At 41.5% G+C, this 26,061-nt stretch overlaps 1 protein-coding gene across 1 annotated transcript; it reads left to right on the top strand.

Annotated features, from left to right (window-relative positions):
• Window positions 1-62: 62 nt before the first annotated feature.
• On the top strand, window positions 63-23,902 carry rb1cc1 (RB1-inducible coiled-coil 1). Its single transcript, XM_028472426.1, has 23 exons — window positions 63-349; window positions 3,568-3,699; window positions 3,781-3,907; window positions 3,991-4,161; window positions 6,147-6,349; window positions 6,695-7,049; window positions 9,395-9,565; window positions 9,675-9,859; window positions 10,849-11,035; window positions 11,586-11,667; window positions 11,745-11,809; window positions 11,885-11,988; window positions 12,066-12,192; window positions 13,096-14,849; window positions 15,207-15,357; window positions 16,237-16,345; window positions 17,517-17,775; window positions 17,851-17,899; window positions 17,965-18,012; window positions 18,245-18,303; window positions 18,373-18,500; window positions 22,991-23,061; window positions 23,137-23,902. Exons 2-23 carry the CDS (start codon window positions 3,629-3,631, stop codon window positions 23,212-23,214), a joined length of 4,554 nt encoding a protein of 1,517 aa, XP_028328227.1. The 5' UTR covers window positions 63-349; window positions 3,568-3,628; the 3' UTR covers window positions 23,215-23,902.
• The last annotated feature ends 2,159 nt before the right edge of the window (window positions 23,903-26,061 follow it).

The raw sequence follows: 26,061 nt of genomic DNA on the forward strand, positions 1-26,061 counted from the left end.
CGAAGAGGGTTCGGCTTCGGGTGTTTCCGGAGCTGCAGCTCGGTTACGCCCCGCCCCTCAGCTGGTGACAACAACACAGCCCGGACTGTTAGCAGTTAGCGGAGTTAGCTCTCCGATAAACAGCTCCAGTGTGACATCCGCTTCTCTCCAGTTAACTACATCCCACGGCCGGTCAGTAGGACCGTGAGCCGTCCTAGAGACTAGTTATGATTGTTAACGCATGTAGTCTATTTTGTTCCTGATCAAGTTAGCTTAGTTAACGCGGCTCCATGTATGACAATATCAAACAGCTTAGCTAGCTAGCTCGGGTGCTAGCCTGTGAGCTAGCCAACTGGCGGGAGTAAGAAAGGTAAGTGCGTGTTCATAGACATGTCTGTGCGCGTGGGCCGTTCTCCAGTCACGGACACGCCTGGGCAGTCGGTGCTGATTGTGTTACAGTGTATCATAGATCCCAGATCGACACCAGAGACGCGGTTGTGTCTCGCAGCTGGTTAGCCTAATTAGCGGTGGGTGACCTGCTAGCTCGGAGTCACACTCAGGTCAACACCTCAACTGGCTGTCTGGGTCGGACAGACGTTCCGAGGCCTCGGCCTTTGTCGGCCTCACGGTGCTGAACGCGCACAGGAGCTGCAGAGCTGCTGTCCGGTCACACCGACCGCAGACAGTCAGGCAGGGACACGGAACTCCCACTCAGGTGGAAGCCTGATGTTATTATCATCAAACCAATGGGGGTTTATTGGTTGTTAACCCCCTTGACCTCAACATGTGACTCATGGTAACCAGTTAACAGATCAACAGCACGGTGACTCAGCGGCTAACATGGACGAAAACAGTCTAAATGTTTACCCGTGAGAGCTGAGTTTACTCCGCTTTTGTCGCGCAGCAAATATAATTCTGGCACCTGTACTGAGTTAAACTTGAAAATTACTGTTTAATGTTCTGGTTAAACTTTTACAAGGTGCATTTTAAGCCAAGATCAGTGCCTTTGTTTATCAAGTGTTAATGAAAATTACTACTTTCCAATCAAAGAGAATAAACCAAAGTACAAAGCATTCAATCAGAGATATGTGACACTGAATTATGTTGTAGTTTAAGTAGAAATGTGATTTTTTTTATTTTTATTTTTTATGTATTTTGTACACAATAATCCTGCGGGCTGGTTTGAATGCTGAGGGCTCAGATTTCTATAGGGGATTTAGAACTATATTCCCTTTTCTAACCAGTGCAGTATCCAAACCTGTGTTTTGTATCCACTCTGACCCACCATGTGACTGGTAACCAGTTTAGAGACCAGCAATGGGGTCACTTAGCAACCAGGGTAGCCCAAACATCTGTGAGACTACACAAATGTTTCTGTTAAATCTGCATTTGTGCTCCATATCTCACAGAGCAAATCTAGTTATCTGTTTTCTGATGGCATCCCTTGATTAGAAGTTATCACAAAGAGGCAGAAAAGTTCCACAGTGTCAGATCCTCCAATAAAACAAAAAGAAAACTGAAATGTGATTTAGCTCATCACATCTGTGACGGAATTATCTATTATTTAATCAATGACGCCTTTGATTTCAGCTATAGTAAACACAAGAATTACAAAAATCAGGAATATATAAATGAATATTCATACATTTGTTTGTAACTTTTAATACCAATAAGGTTTAACCCACTAATCTAAAAGAATTAAGATAAGTATCAATTTTGTGTGATGGTTTTGAAGTTAAAAGGGCCAAGTGATGGTTACATTGCAGTGTGTGCCTCAACATCCTGGGATCACAATAAGGTTTTATGTGAGCAGTATTTCAAGTTAAAGAGTAACAGACTCTTAAATTCATGATAGTTGCACTCAAATACATTTTCTGATTTCCGTTCTACTCTACATCTTAGTAGGTTCTTTGTATAGTAGAGCCTAATAAACTGTAATAAAAAGGTTCATCTATAGGTCCCTGAACAAAAAAATGTGTTTGACACGCCCTCTTTAGAGACCTATAATGACAGAGGGACCACATGTTAACATCTCTGTGATTGGCTCATGATCACCACATGATGTGACCGTTGAGTAAAGTAGACGTTGTGGACTCTTATCTAAGCTTAGTTTGAGATGCAGCACCAAATCAAATCTACAGTGTCACATGAGACTGATGAGAGCCCATATGTCAAACTTAAGGCCTGTGATCTTTATTTACTGAATTATTTATCAACTTTTCTCTGTAAGGCGGCAGCTGATCTATATATATATATATCAAAATACAAACTTTTGCCAAATTATGTATTTTACCTCCTAAAGTGGAAATGGCTATATGACACACACTAAATCATCACCTACATGTTTTGGGACAGTTTTACTCATTTCCACATTGTTTTTCAGTGTAAAACGAGTGACTAAATTGATAGCAAACATGAGGACATGTCAAATCCTGCATGATTTTACTTTCCATTTTTTCTGAAGCATTAAAATATATAGATGACAACTAGGGATGTCACGATACAACTTTTTCATTTCCGATATGATACTGATATTGCAGCCTTGCATATCGGCCGATACCGATATTGATTTGATATCAGCAAGAATCATACATACTTTTAGTACTTTTTTATATATGTATAAAAAATTACTTATTTTGTAGTGTGGAATGTTAGAAAAGGCTTGATCAAGTGATGTTATTCAAACAGAGAACAATATTCAGCAACAGTAGGTATGAGAAAAACTGACCCATTTATTATTAACCAATTGGTCAAATATATTTTAACCTTCAACATAATATCTACAGTATTCTACAATTGAATAAAATAAATTAAAAATGAATTGGGTGACGAAAAAAAAAATCATAAATTTGAATCTGATGATATCTGATATTTGTTTTCAGGCTGATATCAGATTGATATCGGATTGGGACACCCCTAATGACAACAATAGTTAACTCAATTAACTGTATAAAGCAAGTGTTGGGAAAGTTTAATAGCTATTACTGCCATTTAATTTGACAATGCTGATGAAACTCATTGGAGAAAATTTGAACCAGAAACTGTATGTGTGAACCTGACCTACGTCATCTTCAGCTGTAACTGTGTTAGAGCCTCTGGTTTTTCATCATCCGTGGGTTGTTTCTCAGTGCTGCAGTGTCTCTTCTCCCGTCTCAAACCGCTGATGCAACTGTTGGTGTAAACTGTGCAGCAGCTGCTGAATCTTTTGATGATTTATCTATACGTGCATTAAAAGACCATTTTTGCAGCTCCTCTTGACAGTTTTGCCGTGCACGTGCTGCTGACTGCCTTAGATTTGTTGCTCTCCTTCAAATACTTCATCAACCCAAATTTAGCTTTTTACAAACCTGCAGACATTGCTCTTTCACCACCAAAATGTGTGATATTCTTCCAAAACATGTAGATGAGGGTATGTCATATGTCCTAGGTCCATGTCATATAGAAAAGAAACAATGGAAAATCAGAGGCTCTAAAGATGCCATACCTTCAACTTGAATGCTCAGTTTTTCTTCTGCTCAGCACTTTTTGATATCAAAGTTAATGTAGCCATTGAACCAGTTGACTTAAGACAGAGCTCTGTGTTCACAGGCTGCCCTGAGCCTCTAAACGTACGAGGGCAGCAGAAGTGAAGGACTGTGGGAGACTCATCATGAAGCTGTACGTGTTCCAGGTCAACAACGGCAGCACGCTGACATTCGACACCGACCTCGCCGTCCAGACGTGAGACACTTTAGATGCGCTCATCACTAACCCCGTTCACTTCTAGCGCTCTGGTAAACTTAGTGTGTGTGTGTGTCTCAGTGTGCTGGAGCTCAAACATGCCATCCAGGCCAAGTACAAAATCTCCCTCCAGCACCAGGTCCTGGTGGTTAATGGAGGGGAGTGTATGGCTGCTGAGAGAAGGGTGTGCAGCTACAGCGCCGGCACCGTGAGTTACTGCTAACCTTCAGTCTGTCCTGCTCTGTCGTGTCTATGCCTGAGACCTGTGATGACGCCTTCACTCTTCTGCAGGAAACCAACCCCATCTTCCTGTTCAACAAAGAGATGATCCTGTGTGACCGTGACCCCACCATCTCCAAAACCACTTTCTCCATCGAGAGTGAGATCCAGGTGAAGGTGGAGGAGTCTCTGCTCATGCCGGCCGTGTTTCACACCGTGGCCTCAAGGACGCAGCTCGCTCTGGTACACAAACACTCCTCCTCACACACTCACATTTCAGTCTAAGTAACAATCGTATCAGACAATAAACATGGTCCGAACTACGGAATTGACCACACCGGCTTGCACAAATGCCTCACATACCCCTTTATCAACCAAAAGAACCAGTTGCTCGTTCGGTGCTAGTGCCAGTGCTTAGTTGGTTCTACTCCTGTTCTTCCTAAGAACCGGTTTGCCTTTCCATCGACAAATTGCAGAGTTGGAGCCATGTCCTTGCGTTATTGTTAAACGTCTAATATGTGCATAAAAATTCCAAAAAGGGTTGAGTAGGGCCCTATAAAATCAGTTTTGTGTTTTTCCAAATTTCGTTTCATTTTTACCCAAATTCGTTTTTCCCACCTTAATTTTTTAAGTTCCGTTTTTTTAGAAATATTTCTCATTTTTAAAGAAAATATTAGTTTTTAACTCTTGTGAGGAATCTAAATAAATACTAATAAATAAAAAAACTGTATGTCAAAAATTAAGATACAATTCAAAATTGTACCGACATGGATTATTCTGACTGCTCCTTTTTAATTATTTATATGTCATATAAAGATGTATGAGAACAGTGTTAATGTCACCAAATTTCCTCTCAGGGATCAATGATTTACTGAATTTGAGCAGGTTTATTGTTTAAGTTTTGATCAACTTAGTTTAAATTAACCTAATTTAAATTATCCTATTTTCTGTAGCTCTGATGAGATGTTAGAATCTAACATTCTAATAACGTTGCTCCAACGGACTTTTATTTTGTAAATCGGAAGTTCCCACTGAAACGGTTGTACTTGAGGTAGCATGCTGACTGTGAATGTGTATCTACGATGCACGGATAAAGGGCTGGAATAAAAAGAACTAAAGGACAACACGGACTGAGTTATTCTTAGGTAGCCAGACACAACAGTTCAAACACTGAGATGGTGAAGATGATTAAAGCTGATCACGTTCTCATGAAGCGCCGCTGCACTACACGAAAAACGGGCGGAGCTTCTCAGGCACAGCAAAGTTAAACGGGCACTGGAGGCTCTGTCTTTAGGAGTCAGTGATGTTTTGCGTTGTTTTTGACGTCGTTTGTGGGGATTTAAGATGAGTTTAATGCAACCAGGACGGGGGGGGGAGGGGCGTTGCACCTAATAAGCGGTCCCCGGAAACATTTCCCCATGACGTGACGGCGTTTTATCCTGATTTTGTCCATTTCCGCGTTTAACCGTTTTCGTTGGTCGATTCCGTCCGCGATTTTGTTAAACACAGATTTTATAGGGCCCTAGTTGAGTTATCAGTTACAAAAAGCAAAGGCTTGTAATTTCTTTGCCTGCCCCCCAAGAAATGACACCATGCTCCCCATCAATCAACCAGTGCTGTGGAGTATTCCTCCATGAGTTGGAGATCGTGGAGCATGGCAATGGGATGGTCTTGGTCCTGCTGGGTCTGTTACATGAACCGTGCCTCTGACCACTCCATGCAAACGAGCAAAAGTTTTCCGGCACACACAAAAAACTGCCTCACAGACACACAAAACTGCCACAAAAGCACAAAAATTTGCAAGTTAGATGGAAAAAAAAAAACCACACAGACACAGAGCTATACCTCAAACCATTAAATGAAACAGGACCATCATTATAGTTGAGTCATTGTTAAACCAGTTGGGAAACCAGTCCCCCGTGACAAAGCCATGCTGGAACCAGAGCATGAGTCAGCTGCAGAAAGCAGTCTAAGCACACATTAAACCCACTCCTTCTCTGTGCTCTGAACCCAGTTATTCACAGGTTCCCACTGAAGTACAGTATTTCAAGTTAATGTCAGAGAAGACATGCAGGAGTCTCTCTCTCTCTCTCTTTTTCTCTCTCTCTCTCTCTCTCTCTCTCTCTCTCTCTCTCTCTCTCTCTCTCTCTCTCTCTCTCTCTCTCTCTCTCTGTATGTGTGTTCAACATGTTAAGTTACATCCCAGTCCTTCCCCTCTGGCTCTGCAGGAGATGTTCGAGGTGGCCAACAAGCTCTGCACCTTCTGTGAGCGGCTGGTCCATGACGAGCACCTTCAGCATCAGGGCTGGGCAGCCATCATGGCCAACCTGGATGACTGCACTCTGTCCTACCAGAGGCTATTGCTCAGTTTCACCTCGGCGTACACCAACTACCAGGACAACCTGGAAGAGATCAAACTCAAACTCACCAAGTAAGAGCCCCGATCTCTGACAATGATGTTATGTTTGTGTGTTTTTATTTTCCTTTTGTGTACTACTTTGTGAGTGTGTGAATTTTTTTTGTCATTTTGTTTGGTTTTGTTGCTGTTTTGGGAGGGATTTGTGTTTTCTGTTTTTGTGTGTGTATTTTTTATAATTTGTTGTATTTTTCTTGTCTGGTGTGTATTTAATAGGAGAGTCAAAGGGTAAAGGGGTGGGGCTATGTTATCAAGTCTAAAATTATCGGACTGATACTCCATGTTCATCTCCAGCTGCACATACACTATGGGTCATTTTGCTTGATAGTGGCCTGAATCTGTGTGTCTCTGTGATTGCAGGTTAGGAACAGCGGTGTCTGTCATGGCGAGGATCCCCCTGCTGGAGTGTTTGACCCAACACAGCTACAGGGAGAGCATGGAGAAGTCCAGCTCGTCTCCAGAGAAAGACTCAGACGAGTCTGTTCTCTGTGCAGCCAGTCGACCTTCCAACACCCTTGGCCCTGCCCCTGACCCCGAGGCTAGTGAGATGACGGATAGTGGCGGGCTGAGAGCGGCGCTGCTGGATGACGACGACACCCCCGAGCTCGCCGGCGCTCCCTCCTTCAACGTGACGCTGCTGGACTGGATCAACGTGCAGGACCGACCCAACGACGCAGAGTCAGTGGTCAGGAAGTGCTTTGACTCTATCAACAGGGTGAGTGGCAAACACGCTTTAAAACTCTCTAAAGCTTTAAATGATTCTAAATTAGGATTTAATTAAAATTTGTTATTAATGATAATGTAAAAACAATTCTAAAATTATTTTCTTATATTATGATTATTATTGATAATTACTATTAATACTATTGGTAATTTCTATTATGATATATATAATATACATGAATAGATATTTGTATACAGAATATTTTTTTTAATTTCTTAATAACCTCTTTTATAACACTAGGTAGTCATAGTATCTCAGGATAAGTTGAAAGCTTTGTAGAATCTTATTCTTATTATTATTATTATTATACAATATGATGCATTATTATTGAAGTATTATTAAGGCTATTGTTACAGGTCCCAGACTAGTAAAGACCATGTATACAGTTAATCATTTTTTTGTTTATTTCCGTCTCTAACCCCAGACTACACTGTATGAACAGTTATAAAGGAGAGACAGAGACGGGATGTCAGTCACTTTGTTGTCACGAACACAATCATCTTTATTATATACATTTTTTCCATATGATTTATTTATTTGCATTACTATGCTGTATTACCAATGTCATCACATGACATAAATGTAGAAAAACATTTCTCACATATTAAAAAAAAAAAAACACAATTTCACTTCAACTTTAGATCTACAACAATCTCACCATATATGTCTTGTCGTGTTACATTTAAGCATTTACTCTAACAATTTGACATGTCCTTGCTTTAGAAAAGCGTTTCTTAATAAAACCCTGCTGGTTTATTTCAATAAACATTGGAGAAAAGAATCTAACTCCACCAAATACATGTAACCAACTGTGTGCGTGTGCACGTGTGTAACCATGAACTCAGCAGGCAGTTACACTAAGCTCAAATAACATAAAATGCTTCTTTCAGGACCTTTGAACAGTAATACACAGGATAAATAGACATTTAACACTAAAACTAACTAAACTACATGCATAAACTCCAGTACATGAGCCAACAAAACCTGAAGCTAATAATTTTGCAACCGTTACCGCATTAGAATTCAGGACGTAGCAATAGCTTAACATACTGAACACTTATTCAACAAGCATCACAGTTGAATCCTTAACAAACAAGTCTGCATGCCTGTAACTTATTGGTTTATAAAAACACTGTCCCTTGGGCTGCCTTTATGTTTCACATACCTGTTAAACAGTTATAAAGAAAAGAGGCAGAGACTGGTTGTCAGTCACTTCATTTTCACAAACACAATGGGGAAAGGTGGCGGCGCAGCTGAGCCCGTCTAATACTGTCCCTACTGTTCTGGAGGCACACAACAGGTTTGTGTTTACAGATTGGACAATGTTACACAGGAAAAATATATTAAAAATTATGTACAATACCCTACATGTGTCACACACGGACTCAATAACCTTAAAAACTGTCGAAAGCAAATTCTGACATTTTCTTCTAAACACATTAAATAGGTCATAAATGTATTCCTTAAAACATGTATAAACCCATTCAACCATTTATAATTTAATTGTGGAGCTAGGCTTCACAAACTGTTTCCAATTTCTGTGTTTAGGATTTAATGGACGGGTCAAAAATCATAGCCGCGTTACTTAATGGAGCCCTCATTAGCAAAAACCCAATTCTGCTGCTGAAGCACACCAAACTTCAGCGGGCCCAATTTGGCCCCTAGCCAAAAACAAACCACATATTCGGACTTGGAGGAAAAGAACGCGTCCACTGGTGCCACATTTTCCATGAAATGAGCACTTTTTTGCACCGCAATTCTGTGTTTCACCTCTAGCGGGCACACTTCTGACTTTACGCGGGAGAGATGCAAATTCGGACTCGGGCGGAGCAGACCTTTCCGCTGACGCCTTGTTTGGCCCGATCTGAGCACTTTTGGAAGCACTATCAAAGCTGGAGCCGCTTTCACACCGCTCTCCCATAGACACAGTAAGGAGGCGGTGTCGCCGCCCTTCCCGCGCGTGAGCGTGGTTTCAGTGCCTTTAACTGACACGCCCCCAGCGTTTGAGAGCAGAGAGAAGTGCTTGTTTTTCCATGATTTTGAGACCTAATTTTATATACTTAGCAATTTTGTTCACCTTTCAAATTTGGCTCAGTGGTCAATGACTCATGTTTCTGTGCTGTGACAAAATCACAACACAAATGTATTTCTGCTTTACACAGACTTTGTCATATTTTTCTATGTTAATAATTTATTATTTTTAATACAACATTTAATTGTATGTATATATTTTACTAAATCAAAACTTGGGCCTGAAAAAAAAGCTGAATTTGTATATCAAGTGTAAAAATATATGCACACGTATTTGTCCTAAAGTCGTGGTTGTTGCGTTGCAGCTGGACCCGAGGATCATTCAGCCCTTCCTATCCGACTGCCGCGACACCATTGCCAAGCTGGATAACCAAAACATGAAGGCCATCAAAGGGCTGGAGGACCGGCTGTATGCGCTCGACCAGATGATTGCCAGCTGCAAGAAGCTGGTCAACGAGCAGAAGGAGCTGGCTCAGGTATGAAAAAGCAGTGAGACTCAGTTTGAATCCTCCTGCTACTTAAAGTCAGAGCGCACATTCACACTAACTAAACCCCTGATGTGGTCGCCTGGCTGGTGACCTGCAGGGCTTCCAGGCCAATCAGATGCGAGCTGCCAACCTGAAGGACACGTCGGTGCTGCCCGACTTGTGTCTGAGCCACACCAACCAGCTGATGATCATGCTGAACAACCACAGGAAGCTGCTGGACATCAAGAAGAAGTGCACCACCGCCAAACAGGAGCTCGCCAACAACCTGCAAGTCCGACTCAAGTAAGCGCACCGACTCTGCTTGCACGTTTATATTCGTGTGACTCGGCAATGCTGCTTTGTGCTCGTCTGCAGTAATGACAGTAGTAGTAGAAGCACTTTTTTAAACAAGCAAGCATTTCTAAAAGCAGCTGGACAAACACAAAGCAAATACGATACAGCAGAGAGATGGACACATGAACCCAAAACATTAATTATACAACATAAAAACAAGCAACGAAGGTAAAAGGCACCAAGTTTTCACCAATCAGATCTAATTACTGGCTATTTAACTTCCAGAAATCATGCCTAACATGCTTACTACAGTTGATTGACTTAACTATTGTTTTAAGTTTTATATTCTATGTTGCAGAAGTGTGCCAAAACTTGCTTGACATTCAGTTTTTTGGGGAAAAAAGTGGAAATGCGTGAAGTGAACATCTAGGTCAGGGTTCAGTCTGTTTCATGTCTCTATTAGCTAGGGGTGGGACGATACTTTGAGTTCACTATATGATACGATACAAGGTATTGGGTTCACAAGATCAATATGATATTTTGAGAAGCAAAAGGGACATAAAATTCATATTTTTTTTATTAATTAAGTTACTGAATTTAAATGTTTGACTTTAAACACATTTGAATCTGAATATAAAAAAATAAATGTACAATAAAATAAACAAAACTTTTCCTATTTAAAATACAAAAACTGAAAGTACCACTGCCAGACTGACAATTCATGCCAGTGTGTAACCATACATCTAATATATGGTCGGCATCATCACAACATTTTTATGAAAAAACCTCCTCACAGTTTACACCAGGGACTGTTTATGGCCCACACACTTCCTTTGGTGATCTGTAGGGCAGCAACATGTCTCTGCTGCTTCTAGTTTACTGGACATAGACGATCAATAGCAATGGATGTGAGAGAGTCAGCATGTCGGAAGCTGAAGTGTGTGTGTACACGAACGAGCGAGTGATGCAGGTCTTTTTCTGTGTGTGTGTGTGTGCAGGTGGTGCTGCTACGTGATGCTGCACGCAGACCAGGACGGGGAGAAGCTGCAGGCTCTGCTGCGTCTGGTCACCGAGCTGTTGGACAGAGTGAGGGTGGTGGAGGCGCTCAGTTCTGTCCCTCAGATCTACTGTCTGGCTGTGGTGGAGGTGGTCCGTAGGAAGATGTTCATGAGGCTGTATAGAGAGGTGCGTGTGTGTGTGTGTCCATGTGCGCGCGCTGAGGATCAGCTCTGCTGAGTTGTAATCAGACCCTCTAACTTGCCCACTCTACCTCCATTGCGATCTCATTCTCTATATTCCTCCCTCTCTTCATCTCGTTCTCTCTATTCACTCTCTTTTTTTTCTTTCTTGCTTCCTCAATTGCTTTCATTCTTGCTCTTTGTCTCCCTTTCTATCTCTCTCTCTCTCTCTCTTATTTCATTTTTTATCACTAAGTCTGTCTCTGTCTCTCTCTCATGCTCTCTGGATCTATTCCTTCGCTCTCATGCCTTTTTTTGTTCTCCATCTCTCTTTCTTTCAATCTCCATCTATTTCTTGATCTCTCTCACCCTCTATCTCAAGCTCACCCCCAAACTTATTTTATCTCTCATTTTGTGTATCTAACTCTAATTCTATTCATCTTATTCCCCTCCTTTTAAATCGTGTGTACTTCCTGTCATAGATTATTAACTAGATTAACTAAAGTAATGCTGGTTGTGGTGAATGGAGCTCTGAGTGTCTGTGCTGATCTCTGCAGTGGGCTCACGCACTTGTGAAGGACGGGAAGCGGCTGTACGAGGCTGAGAAGTTCAAACGTGAATCCTTTGGGAAGCTCTTCAGTGAGTCTCTGACTCTTCTCTTCCTGACCTTCTCTGTGACCTTTCTAAATCTTGCTTCCCTCCTGTTTCTTCTACAGAGAAGTCTTTCCTGCAGAATCGTCTGTTTCGAGGTCTTGATTCGTGGCCGCCGAGGTCTTTTTGCGTGAGTATGACCTGAGCGCCACACCGTTGGCGTGTTTGTAATTGGACTTTTTCTCAGCCTCTCTCTCGTCCACAGACGCAGAAACCCAGGAGGTTTGATGATGAACTTGCAGACATTTCCGTGGAAGATCTGCAGTACTTGAAGTCTTGCTGTCCGGCAGAGATGCAGCCGTTCCTCATGTGAGTTTCATACTGACTGAGAGCTGCATCTCAGGAGAGGCGCATGTTCATACACTAAAAATGATTTTTGTGCGCAGGGTGCCAACCATCAGTGACTTTGAGCCTTTGAATCATCACGTAGAAACGCTCCACAGGCTGGTGCGTGGTGCTCAGAGCGTGGACGAGATGTCTCAAACTATCACGGACCTGTTGAGCGAGCAAAGGGTAAACACGGCTACTGACTGTACTGCAGGAGGTTATTACCGTATTCCCTGGGGGTCCACCAGGATTTCAGCTACACTTTTACTGCCTGAGAATAATTTTTCAAAGTTTGTTTTGCAAATTTGTCATTTTATTGTGCATATTATACCCAATATATCGTATTGTATAAATAAGTAAAGTTTTGTCAATCAAGATTTTAAGCTGGAGCTCAGTTCTCATTGTACAAAAAAGTGATGAAGTTAAAAATAAAAGGGAAAGAAAGTAAGCTTCTCGAACTGTTTAAGATTTGTTTATCAAGTGTAAAATTAGTACAGACTGTTAAGAGACATGCCTAATTTTCACTTTTATTAGATTTTTCTCTTACGTTGAAACACGGCCCCTTTTTCAATTTTGTAATTAGGGGAACATTTTGCCTTGAGTTTTATGTAATTTTCAGTTATATTGTATGAAAGATAGATGGGCTTTATTTCAAACTAATAGTCCATATTATAAACAGACAACATATACAAACCACAAAAAAATACATAAAAAGTGATGATAAATGTTGTCAAAAAACAATTGTACAAAATTCAATTTAACTGTCAGTTCTCTATAATGTGTAGAAGTTGATGTAACTACAAGGCTACTTGAATATGCATTACACAAAATGATAAGACCTTATAATTTTCTGGACCTTTACTTCGAGATATTTTGGCTTACTGGACTTTTTTTTAATGTGATTTGAATACCCCTGACGTAGAGTTAAAGTTCCAGGAGAACCTGGAGATTTCAGATCTCAGACTGGGTTTAAAGAGCCCATGCTTCAGTTCATTCAGCGTCCCATTCTAGTTTAGTTCTCATTCTGTGGGACTGACTGGGTGTTAGGACATGCTCTAATGCTGCTCTCCTGCTGTCTGATGTTTTCAGGCGTCCTACAGTCAGAGCGCTCAGAAATCTGCGGCTGTGACTCCTCAGTCCGAAGGTGCTGCTGGGACACCAAAGCCCTCCAAGACGCCGCCAAGCCTCAGCCTGCTGGGCCCCAGTCAGCCCGTCCCTGTGCCCACCTCCTTAGAGGACCTTTCCCCTGACAGCATCGACGCCCAGACCTTTGACTTCGAGACCATCGGGCACCCCAACATGGACCCCGTCCTGCAGCAGGGCTCCTTGGACTTGGACTCCCTCGCAGAGAGTCCCGAGTCTGATTTCATGTCGGCGGTTAATGAGTTTGTGATCGAAGAGAACCTTACATCCCCGAACCCCATCAGTGACCCCACCAGCCCTGAGATGATGGTAGAGTCCCTCTATTCCTCCGTCATCAACGCCATTGACAGTAAGCGCCTGCAGGACACGTCCATCCTGGAGAGGGAGAGCCGCAGGATGACAGCGCTGCGGCAGGCGGTGGAGACTCACCGCAGCGCCGCAGAGGCCTCCCAGTGCAGCCTGAAGAGCGTGAGGGACGACCTGCTGCACCTCAGAGGCCTTGTCCTCCGGGAGCAGCAGGACTTCGGCTCGGTGCTGAGCGGCGTCAGCTCTGAAGTGAGGAGCACGGTGAGCATCATGTGTCAGAGCCTGAAGCAGCAGCACGACGGTGAGCTGCTGAGTGTGAGGCGTGAGCTCGAGCAGCGCGTCCAAACGCTGACGGAGGAGAACCAAGTGAACCAAAACATTGTGAGAGACGTGCAGCGCGCCATGTTGGAGCTGGAGGGCCTGATGGAGCACAAGGAGAAGGAGCTGATGCAGCTGGAGCAGGAGAAGGAGCGGTGGCTAGAGACGGACAGGAGTCACAGCAACAGAGTCCAAGACCTGGAGCAGAGCAGCAGCCAGCAGGAGCAGGAGATCCAGAAGCTGTCGGCGTCCAGAGAGCAGCTGTGTCGACAGCTGCAGAGCCTTCGCTCTGAGATGGAAGTCAACGAGCAGAAGATCAGACAGGAGCTGCTCGCTGAGGCTCAGCTCCGCCTGCAGGAGCTGGAGGTCAGACTGAGGGAGGAGCACGAGCAGGAGCTGCAGGCTCTCATCAAGGAGAAACAGCATTCCCTAGAAAAACTCACCTCTGAACACAAATCACAGCTAAGTGAGGCAGCTGACTGCCACGCTGTCGCTCTAAACGAGAGCGCGGCCCACGCTCAAGCCTTGGAGGCCCGAGTCAGCGAGCTTGCAGAGCTTCGCTGCAAGCTGGAGGTGGAGCTGGCTCTGAGAGAGTCTGAGTCGGAGGAATTGAGGCTTCAGCAGGCGGAGACGCTCAGCTCTCAGGTGGAGGCTCAGACACAGAATCTGAGTCGAGAGCTGCAGGAGGTCAGGGAGCAGCTGCAGGCGAAGAGCGAGGTGTACGAGGTGGAGCTGGCTGAGCTGAGGACTTTGATGAGGACAGAGAAGGACCAGTGCGTCTCAGAGCTGGTGGAGCGGCACGAGGAGGAGACGCTGCTGCTCCGCAGACAACTGGCCTCGCTGCAGGATGAGGCACAGCAGGTGGAGAGGAGCCACGAGCTGCAGCTCACGCTCAGCGAGGACGCGGCTCAGCGGGAGGTGGAGTTGAGGGCGGAGCTTAGTCAGACCATCAGCCGCTTGCAGGCAGAAAACGAGCTGCTCTCTAAAACTCAGCAGGAGCGAGAGGAGGTGAAGCAGCAGCTGGAGGAGAAGATCACACAGCTGGAGAAGGAGCTGCAGGAAGTCAAGTCACACAGGTTAGTTTACACTCACACACACTTTTGTTTTCTGCTTCCTTATTAATGACTAGGACCAGAAGGTGGGAATATATTTATAATAAGTGTTTTATTTCGATATTGATTCTTGGTACATCTCTTAAAATTTTGTAATTAGGAATGTAGGACCACGCATGCGCACCCCTGATCTAGAACACGATCTTACTTTCTGCCAAAAACAACAACTGAAATGCATCACATGCGCATCTACAGCATGAAAAATTACAATCAACCAAACTTTGTTAGAAGCAAGATGGTCGATAGATGCAACACAGATCAGACATACAATGATAGAGCAGTCAGTCTTTGTATCCTGAAAGGGTTCCTGTGTGTTCACAGTGAGGACAGCCTGTCGCTGCACGCTCCGCAGTCTTTGGACTCGGCCCTGCAGCAGGAGAGAGCCTCACTGCAGGAGCAGATCGAGCTGCTAGAGAAGAAGAAGAATGAAGAAATGCAGAACCTCAAGACGTCCCTCATCGCAGAGCAGCAGGCCAGTGATTCACATGGAATCAATTTATTAAGATACCAAAAAAATATGTAGAGCCTTTGATTTTATTTAAAATTACCCCAATTCCGTTTCAGAATTTATCCATTTTCGTTTCATTTTCATTTTATCTGCTGTCCCTGTTTAGATGGTATGGGACTACCATGTGCCAAAGAAGTGGAGAAATTACTACAAAACACTCAAACTTCAGGATAAACTTGTGAAATAAAATTGTGCTTTAATGTTGGAAATTGAAGTATCTAGTAGGTACACGTACCCCTGGTTAGGAATCAATGCACTATATTTTAGTTACATGGTACTTTATTTATTGTGTTTTCATTTAATACTTATTGTTGTGTAAAGTGTCCTTTGGTGTCAAGAAAGGCACTTATATTCAAAAAATGTATTATCAATAATATTATTTTTCTAGCTAATACATCTCAAGTATTTTCCCACAGTAGTTTAGCTGAAATTAGTCAATATTATTTTAAACTAAAGGTCACTTCAACTTTAAATTTTGAGATTTAAAGTTGGATAAGTCCATGAGGGCGTAATATCATCTGTTTCTCTGTGCTCTGATGTGGTGTTCTGACGCATCTGCTCTGCGTTGCCCGATATAGTTGATAATTCCCCACAGAATGTGTTCAAAATCCTGCAAACTCCATACACTGCCTCCTTTAGACACAATAAACCCAACCTGGCAACGCAGTTTCTAAAGGGGCTGGCTTTCCTCTGCTCTCTGTGTTAATTAGTAGAAAGTAAGGATGTTTACTTAAATTTAAGGAGTAAAAGTAAAGATCGGTTCGGATATTGATTGCTCTGTAACAACATTGTACGGTGTGCAGAGACTAACGTGGTCTGTGTGGTTTTGTTTTTGCCCTGCAGACAAATTTCAACACTGTGCTGACCCGAGAGAAGCTGAAGAAAGAACAGCTCATCAGTGAGCTCACAGAGAAGCTGAACCAGGTCATGCAACAGCAGGAGAAGGACAAAGGTACGCGCGCACACACACACACACACACACAGACGCACTGCAGTCCTGCTTTGTTTGATTGTTCACCTGATTACCGGAAGAGAGATCTGACATCTTACATTGTTTCTTAAGAATTGTGTTCTTTCACAATTCAAACACTAGGGGGCAGTCATTAGTTACTTTTCCTTCAAACCAAATAATGTCTTTCAGTATGTCCTGTAACGTTAACCAAAGGAAAAGTGAACTTTGTAACATTATATCTGTGAAAAAGCACTTTTGGTTGTATAAAAACGTTTGCATAACACACTGAATTGTAGTGGTGTGTTGGTCAGATCCAGATCTAAAAGCCGGCACTTTGATGTGAAAGCTGATTGGAGCTGATTTGTTTTGTTTTATAAAAGCAGCACGTGATTGGTCAGTATAGTGGAGGGGAGGGGCTACACACAGCTTTGAAACTTTAGCTGTCTCAATCTTGTTACTTTGGTGCTTAAAGGCAGAGTTTTCAACCATGGGGTCGCCTGAAATGTGTAGTAATTGATTAAAAAAAATAAATATAAAATTTTTTTTTCTCAAAATATTATATACTAGAAAATGTATTGTGATTTAAGTGTTTCACATCAGTCGATATAGATAATTATTGACTATTGTTTTCTTTATCCTATTAAAACAGAACCAGGAATAGAAAAGGCTGAAAGCAAGTCATTTCTTTAAGAAAAGAAAAAGGTTAATACAACTATGGGGGAAAAAAACCCCTGATATAGAACTGTCAATTAAACAAACGATACGTGTCATTGTGCAAATATAGACTGTAAAATAACATATTCTCATCTAATGGAGTTAACTGAAATTATTGAATGTATTGCACATATTTTCTATTGATATTGATCACATCTGTATTGTGATATATATTGTTATTGTTTTATTGCGCAGCACTATCATATACTTTTTCAAATTAAAACACAATATTAAACAACTGTGTTCTATATGTTTCCTTTATCAAATAAAAATTATATCAATAATAAAATGCTGTTAAAAATGTCTGAGCTGGCACAACTTGTCGCTAATCGTCGCTACTTTGTATTTATAATACAGTATAATTCATGATATCAAAATGGGGTCACGATCCAAAAAAAGGTTAAAAGTAAAGGGTCTGACGAATGTTTCCATTGTGTGAGCATGTTTCATTGTGCAGCTCTGATAGAGACGCTGTCTGAGGATCGAGCCAGCGTCATGCAGGAGAAGAAACATCTGGAGGAGGAGCTGAACCGTCTACGTAGCTCCACCCTTGTCTCCTCCGCCTTCTTCAGCCCTCCGCTCCCCGCTGAGACGTCTGAGGTGGTCTCTGCCTGCTCTGCAGAGCTGCCTGAGGCCGAGCGTCTGGCCTCTGTGGCTGTGATGGGAGAGGACGAGAACGTGGACTCAGCGGTGGAGGCCAGCATGGTGACCGTCCAGTAAGAGCTCCCCCTTTCAAATCCACAAGTACACCATGTTACACATCAGACAATAACAACGTGTCTGTGTTGCAGTGATGTCATGATGTCAGAGGAGAAGCAGCGAATCATCTTACTTGAGAGGGTAAGTTGAGTATGTGTGTGCGTGCACAGCTTAGACCTGTGTGTTTAACCTTATGTGTGTTACAGACTCTGCACATGAAGGAAGAAGAAAACAAGCGTCTCAGTCAAAGACTAGTGAGTCCTCTTATTTATCTAGCTTTAGTACATCCACCAGGGGGCAGTGACGCCTCAGAGCAGGAAGTGTGTGTGTGTGTGTGTGCATTAAAGAAGCTGTGTTGTGATTTGCAGAGATCACAGCGAGGGTTAACTTATCAGTGATTCTGCAGTCGTGCTAACGCCATGTTTTGTGTTTGTGAGTCAGTTGTTGTCTTCTATGTGTAACGTGTTGTGTGATCTTTCTCTGCAGATGTCCCAGAGCATGTCCTCGGTGTCGTCCCGGCACTCAGACAAAATCGCCATCAGAGAGTGAGTGTAGCACACACACACATACACGCACGCGCAGACAGGCCCTCCCGTGGTTGACTCCTGGTTCAGTTTTCAGGTCGGGGATTTGGTTCTTATCATCCTTGACGAGAGGCACGACAACTACGTGCTGTTCACCGTCGGTCCCACGCTCTACTTCCTCCACTCTGAGTCTCTCACCTCCCTGGACCTCAAACCAGGTCAGTCCCACTTCACTCACTCATCCTCTTTACACCCTCGAGGTCACATGCATAAAACTCCTGGCTCAGGGGCCAAATCCGGCCCTTTAGAGCAGTGTTTCCCAAATGGAGGTACTCAAATGGATGGCACGACAGGGGGTACTTAAGAGAGAGAGAAAGATCAGCAGTAAACACATTTAAAATCAGCAGTGAACACATTAGAACTCTACTCTCAGTCATACGCAGTAGAGAAAAAGAAATATTTAAAAATATATTTACATTGAAAGCTGACTTCAGCTCTGCTGCAGTTTGTTCCACTTCTTTGTATTAAAACACAAAAATAATGTTGAAACAGTAAAACTTAAAAACAAAAAAAAAATACAATGAACAAAATATTTTGAAAATGCAAAGCACCAAACACAGCTGCTTACTTCATCAAAGACTCACATTTAGTCATCAGTGCCAGCCAGTAGCACACAGAGCGTTACAGTATTTGTAGCTGACTTGTTCTTTAGAAGAACTGTATTAGCTTCCACACACGTAGGTTGTCTGAAGATGCTGATAATAAATGTACCTGGTCAGGTCGGTGTGAGTGGCTTTGGAGGAGGGTCTTCTTCTACTTATTAGAGGTTGTAACTGAACAGATTGGTGCACTAGCGCCCCCTCACATTGAGGTCAAAAGCTGAATTGTTAGGTTTAATTTCTGTTAAACGTCCACATGCGCGATCGACACAAAATGCCTCCGCGATCGATGTATTGTGCACCCCTGGTTTACTTATTTCCCTGTCAAGTCTGCGTCATTTAAGACTTAAGTTTTGTTTCTGTTTTCATCATCTTTCCCTGTTTAGATGACTTTACTCACTATTCCACTTCCCGAAAACGTACCAAACATGCTTAATAGGGTTAATAGAATCAACTTCTGTTAATAATTGTAAATTTTATATCCTTCAGAGAATTTACTGGATGGTTTCACAGAAATCACATGACATAGCCACCCTGCTCGACCTTCAGCCACCTGTGTAATGGGAAAAGCCCATGGATAAGAGTGAATTGGTCCCAAATCATTATTGTGAAACCTTTAATTAATACCTACTGGTGAATCACCCTCACATTTTACATGCAATTCTGCTCAGCTGTGTGATTTAATGCTCCCACCGTGATGTGTCACCAGGTAAAATGATCACCAGTTCAGCTAATAAACCACTCGCTCACCTGTCTTTGTACCAGTGCCTTTTCAGATGTGAATGCATTTATAATAATCTAAACAGCTTGTTCAACACATTAAAAAGACACTTCAGATGAAGCTCTGCATGCGGTTTCAGTCACAGTATAACAAGATCACTTCTTAATCCATAACACGTAACGCAAGATTTTGAATGGGATTATCTGCAGAAGTGCACTTATATGTATACAGTTTGGAGACTTAGGGAAATGACGGCGTCAGTGTTAAGAGATGTTCAATGCATGTACGTGAACTGTAAAATGTGCTGCAATCAATCTCCAATTGGTTTGTTCCAAAAAAAAAAAAAATGACCTGTTTGTCACAGTAATCAATCCAGGGCCTGCATTTGCACTTATGGAGAACATGCAAACTGCTCCGAGAACATGGGAAATGAAGCTGTGACTGTGTCGTCCTTAAACTGAGCCCAGTTCTTTTTTGAAAGACAGAAATGGAGCTCATCAATAAAAGCTGTGGCTTTTTTTTATTAGACATTTTTATAGTTTCATGTTAAAAGCTTCTCCCAGTACATTAAAAAAACATCTATTTTATCCCAAATATCCATTTGGGTGTGGGCCAACGTAATGTAGTTAGTGTGGGCGGTCTTTATAAAGCTGCTCCTCACGTGTGTCACAGCAGCTCCTATATTAGACATATCTATGTTTATTAGACAGATTTATGTTTATTAGATGGATCTATGTTTATTATAGGCAGACCTATGTTTACTAGACAAATTTATGTTTATTGTAGACCGATCTATGTTTATCATAGACAGATCTATGTTTATTATAGACAGATCTATGTTTACTGGACCGATCTATGTTTATTAGACGGATCTATGTTTATTAGACACCAACCATCGGTCCGTGGACCATTACTGGTCCATACACCACTTGGGACCGGTCCACCAGAAAATAATAAAGTTAAAAAAATTATATTTATTTGTTTACTATGTTTTGATTTTTCCTTTAAAAAAAATTGCTACTTCGATTTTAGTGCTCATTAATCATACGTTTAATTGCTGTGGGCGTGGCCCTGCTGTGTTTCAGTTCTGCTTGGCTGATCTCACAGGTTCAGGGTGACACATGGTTCACATCAGTTGTTCTTGTACACATTGGTTGTGGATGTATTGTCATGCCTGGGGGTTCGGAAAGCTCACATTGGGGTTTAACTTTAGACATTAATGCATGCACACATACACCTCGTATGCACTAAGGGCTCTATTCTCTTGTGATTTGTTCTTTGACACATTAATATTAATTTACACAATTGTAATGCTTTAATTTCAGTGAGGTTATTACACAGTCAGAGCCATAAATGTACTAATTTGCATAAGCATTTATTTTGGTGTTAAGGTCTGCTTTGGTTTTCTCATTTTCGGTTTTGGCCAAGAATTTTCATTTTGCTGCATCCCTAATTAATCAGATTATTATTGATCATATTCTAGTTTTATGTTATGTTGCTTTGTTTTGGCTCACCACACCCTTTCCATATAATAAGGCTCTTTCACTTTACGTGTGAATATTAAAGCGAGCATTATCACACTTGAACTTAGGACACCTGTCGGCTGTTTGCTGATGAGAAATGAGAACTACACCTTTAGAGCCAAGTCCTCTCCTTTTTAACAAACCTGGCATCAGTTCTGGCCTTGTTTTGGCAGGATTTTGAGCAAAAATTAGCAAAAAAGCAGTAATAATGAAGATAAAGCTTCCTATGTAATAATTCTAATCTATAAATAATGAAGGATTGCATATTATTGTTTTAAAATCAGTCATATATTTTGCTTCGCCAGCCCTCTAAAAAATTGTGTTATGACTGATTTACGAATTAAAACTAACAATAGTTAAACTTCAGAAGAGAGCAATATGTTATATACATAACACTGGATATTTGGATCATACCATCCCATTGTTCCTCAAGTCAAAGTTACTCACATTTGCAGATTTAGTCGTTAACTATTCAAGACTATTTAAGGCCGAGAATAAATTATTACCAGAATACTTTCAAAAGCTCTTCATTGAGATGGAAGGAGCTTACAAACTTAGAAGTAAAATACATTTTAGGTTTGAGAATGCGAACGATTAGGAAAAGCTTTTTTGTTTCAGTGTGTGGAATAAGAATTTATCAAGCAATTTAAAAGAATGTTATATGACAACTTTGAAAGTGTGGAATGTGTTTTTTGTGTGTATTTTAATCAAAATCATATAAAGATGAAACAAAAATAATGTATTAGCAGCAGAACATTTTATTATTTGTTACTGTAATATAGGAAAAATGGGTGAAACTAATAAGTTTGTACTTCCACCCACTCCCTATCGAACACAAAAACGTGTAGGGATGTAACGATTCACTCAACTCCCGATATGATTCGATTCACGATACTGGGTTCACGATACGATTCTCTCACGATTTATTTTACAAAATGGGACCATAGACAAATGATGATTGAAAAATATTCCTTTATTTTTTTATAATAGAAAATACTGTATTATTTTCCTTTTATTTTTCATTGTCAAAAGAATTCCTTGATAAACTATTCAAACAATGCAATTTAACTAAAAATAAATCTTGAATTAAATAAATAAAGGAATGATACAAATGAGGAAGAAGCTTATTAATTTAAATTCTGGTTCTATAATAAACAATGCAAAACTGCATAATAGCTCTTATTCTTTTTAAAAGTGCAACTGAAAATGTATTTTGTGCCTAAACAATTGGACTTAAAAGAAGAAAAAAAAACCCGTCATTGCACTGATTTACGGCAGATATTTGTTTGGACCAGCAGAGGGCGCTGGTAACCCAGTGGTCGGTTGGCATGCAGCTAATCTAGCAGTGAAGAAGAGATGCTATGCTAGCAGACAGAGCTAATAGAAAAACGTGACTTTTACAGATATTCACGTAATATTACAGATATTCTTTCGGTGCTAAAGGGTTAATGAATCATTTATGAATATTTTTAAGAGTAGAAGGCGGAAAGAAAGAAAGTATTAGCAGACTCCGCCCGCCGCCAACACTTCCGGATAGCGCCCTCTGCTGGTTTAAAAAAAAGTACTGCGATTCAATTTTCAGAAAATCGATATCAACCGTGATACTTATGAATCGATTTTTAACTGCCTTACGATTAATCGTTACATCCCTAAAAACGTGTATGCAGTAAATAGTGTTTTCTTGTTCTTCTACTGTTTTTTATAATATTGTTTTTTGCATCATTGCATTTGTTTGCAATAAAATAAGATGAAAAGGAAAACGTAAACTCATGATGATTATGGATTTTCTCATGTTTTCGTTGCAGCTTCAGGGTCTTCCCGGCGGCCGTGGGTACTGGGGAAGGTGATGGAGAAGGAATACTGTCAGGCCAAGAAGGTACGACAAACCTTCCTTTTTATGATTTTACGTCCTCCTCTTTCTGGTAACTCCTGTCCTTTATGTTTCTTACAGGCACAGAACAGGTTCAAGGTTCCTCTGGGAACCAAGTTCTACCGAGTGAAGGCCGTCCCCTGGAACCGGAAAGTGTAGGAGCTGCATGCGGCGATCACACGTGTATTTATAATGTTTTAACTCGGAAACACAAACTTCACATCATAACCTGAGACTGGAACAGCAGAAGGGCTCCAGGAATGGACCGGACTCACCGGACTGAACGAGACTACTTTGATAACAAGACTGGAATTCCTTTGCGGAGTGGACCGGAGTGGACCACTTTGTAGACATCACTGGACTGGACTTCTTTGCATAACGGACTAGACTGGACTAGACTCGGTTCTTCTTGAGTTTCTCTTCCTGCGTTTTTCTTTCAAACTCAGATTTGGTTTGAGGACCAAATGCTTTTATTGTGGCGGGGCATGCCTGCCGGGGGCATATATGAACAGAACAAAGATGTTAAATATTTGTCGTCCTGTCCTGGAAAAGACTGCTTCCTAAAGAAAACAAGTTTGCCCCCCCCCCGCCCGCAGAGGAACGCTGCCAGCATGCCATCACCTCCTATCTTCGCCTTTCTTCCTCAGATTTCCATCGTAGTGGGAATTTTAGTCCGAGCCCCCTCTTCCTCCTTAGAATGAGGCTGTGAGGAGGAAGTGAGAGTTGAGCGCACACACACGCACGCAGGTCTTTATACGTCCTGTTGCATCATGGGAGGACGCTGTATGATGTAAAAACAAACAACTGGATTGTAAAAGAGTTTTCAGAGAATAAAGAACTGAACGCAGTACTGGTTTATCTTTCATCAGGTGTAAACAAAAACCACTTCAGACTGAGCTACAAATGCTCCAAATACACACAGAGCAGACAAACAAGGATAGAAAGAAATACATACTATGTATCTATGCACTATTTATATCACATAGATACTGATCTACTTATAAACGGATTGATATAGATACAGATGAATATATCTACACATAGATATAGATGTATGATTAGAATCAATTGATAATCAATAGCGAAGCACTTTGTATGTAAATCAAATGGTGGTTTGGTACTTTGCCACTCTAATGAGTTTATTAGTTATAATTTACACAATATTTTTACATCACAGTTTCTTATTTATGACCAGCACATTCGTTCTGCTGTAGAAAAACTACATTAGATAAGACTATTGACCATGTTGACTATACGAGACAGTATAACGGCTACTGAAAGTGGAACTGATTGTGAGCGGTCACACTGCGCTTAGGATTATCTATATACTAAATGTAAATATATTATCTGTCGATAATGAGACTAGTGGTTAAGGGAGGCTTGTGATTGTAGGCTCATTGGTTCTAATCTCACCTGGTCCATTATTGTGGAATGTTGATCAGTCTCTTATATTAACCATAACTGCTCCCTGGGTGCTACACTGTGGGTGCCTCCTGATCCTCAGGGAGGGGTTAAATCCTGAGAACACATGTATAGCTTCACATATATGACAATGATGTATATTCTATATTAAACCCCAGTGTTTGTCTTACCTATGAGGTAGTTTGAGAGTGAGGAGTTCACATTCTTATAGAAATCAGGATTGTCAGGAGGCGGAGTTTCCGCGTTGTGACGTCGCAATGCGAAAAAAAAATCCAACTCGCCCGTTTAGAGCTGACTTTTTCCAAAATGTGAAATAACAAGGGAGGAGGAAACGGAACTTTTTCAACTTTGACCCTCTGAATGAGGCTAAAGGGATGTATATCACTGTAGCGAAACCATTATAAAGTGATTTTTATAATACCGCCCCTTTAAATGAATGTCAGTCAGCTGCTCACGTCTACTCCAAATGGAACCAATAATGAACACAGAAGGAAAACAAACAGAAGAGAGACAGTCACGCAGAACAAGACAAAATAATCATGAATAATAGGTGTAGGATGATACACTGAGTTCATGATACGATACACAATAATCTGCTTAGGATAATGCGATATGACATCTCTGAAAGGAAAAAACTAAGAAAAATTGCAGTTGGATGAAAAACATGCCTTTTTTGACTAACTCTCTTTTCTGAACACCCCCCATCTTTTGACTTGTTTAATATCGTGATATCTTCTTGCATGTTAAATCATTTAACTCTGTTTTAGTCTATTATCAATGCTTTCTCTGGACATTTTACACAATGCAAATACTAAAAATTTTCTGTGAGCCGAGTTAAATGCTCTGGCCTGCCTAATTTGGCCTGTGGTCCTTAAAGGTACAGTCCGCAACTCTTTTGAAAGTGACTTTTTGTCATATTTGCTAAAGCTGTCACTATGTAAGGACAGCTTTATGTGAAACTAGTAGTTTTTTTGAAAAAAAAAACAGGCTCATTGAGTCCCCCCTGCTGCTACTGCAGCCTTTGGCAGATTGCCAGAATGCACAGCGACCGAGCAACAAGAACCAATCAGAGCCAGGATAGTGTTTGATGGACTGTCAGCTGTTGCTCACAGACCCCGCCCCTTTCCGTTGTGCCGTCTTTTTTACAGTGTATCGTCTGTAGGAGTAGAAGATGGAATTGGCAACTTTTCTGCTTGAAAGGTAATTACTGCTGCTTGATTGACATTATGTTTCATTTGTATTTGTTACACTAGAACTCTGTGGTACATGTAATGTTTGTGTGCGCGCTGCCATTACTGCAGCCAGTGTGGGCTGCTGTGAGTGACACTGTTGTTGCTGCTGCTGCTGATAGATTAACAGCGAGAAGCGCTGCTGTAATATGCTTTTAACAGAGCATGTTATTACTGTGATGTTGCTGTCGGACTAATGTTAGCTTGTTAGTTCCTCTGAGGGAGGGACTTTGGAAAGTTTGGAGGCAGGGCAAGAGAGCAGCGGGGAGGGAGGGATCTGAAAGTTGCAGATTGCACCTTTAAAGGAGCGCTATATAGGATTTTGAGCAGATTTGCGCCACCTAGAGGTGCAATT

This window comes from Gouania willdenowi, chromosome 17 (genome assembly GCF_900634775.1).
Source record: "Gouania willdenowi chromosome 17, fGouWil2.1, whole genome shotgun sequence".
NCBI lineage: Eukaryota > Metazoa > Chordata > Actinopteri > Blenniiformes > Gobiesocidae > Gouania > Gouania willdenowi.

Coding starts and splice junctions, on each gene's coding strand:
- rb1cc1 (XM_028472426.1), top strand. CDS start 3,629: ATGAAGCTGTACGTGTTCCAGGTCAACAACGGCAGCACGCTGACATTC. Junction 11,989..12,065: donor GAGATGCAGCCGTTCCTCAT/GTGAGTTTCATA, acceptor TTTTGTGCGCAG/GGTGCCAACCATCAGTGACT. Junction 23,062..23,136: donor AATACTGTCAGGCCAAGAAG/GTACGACAAACC, acceptor TGTTTCTTACAG/GCACAGAACAGGTTCAAGGT.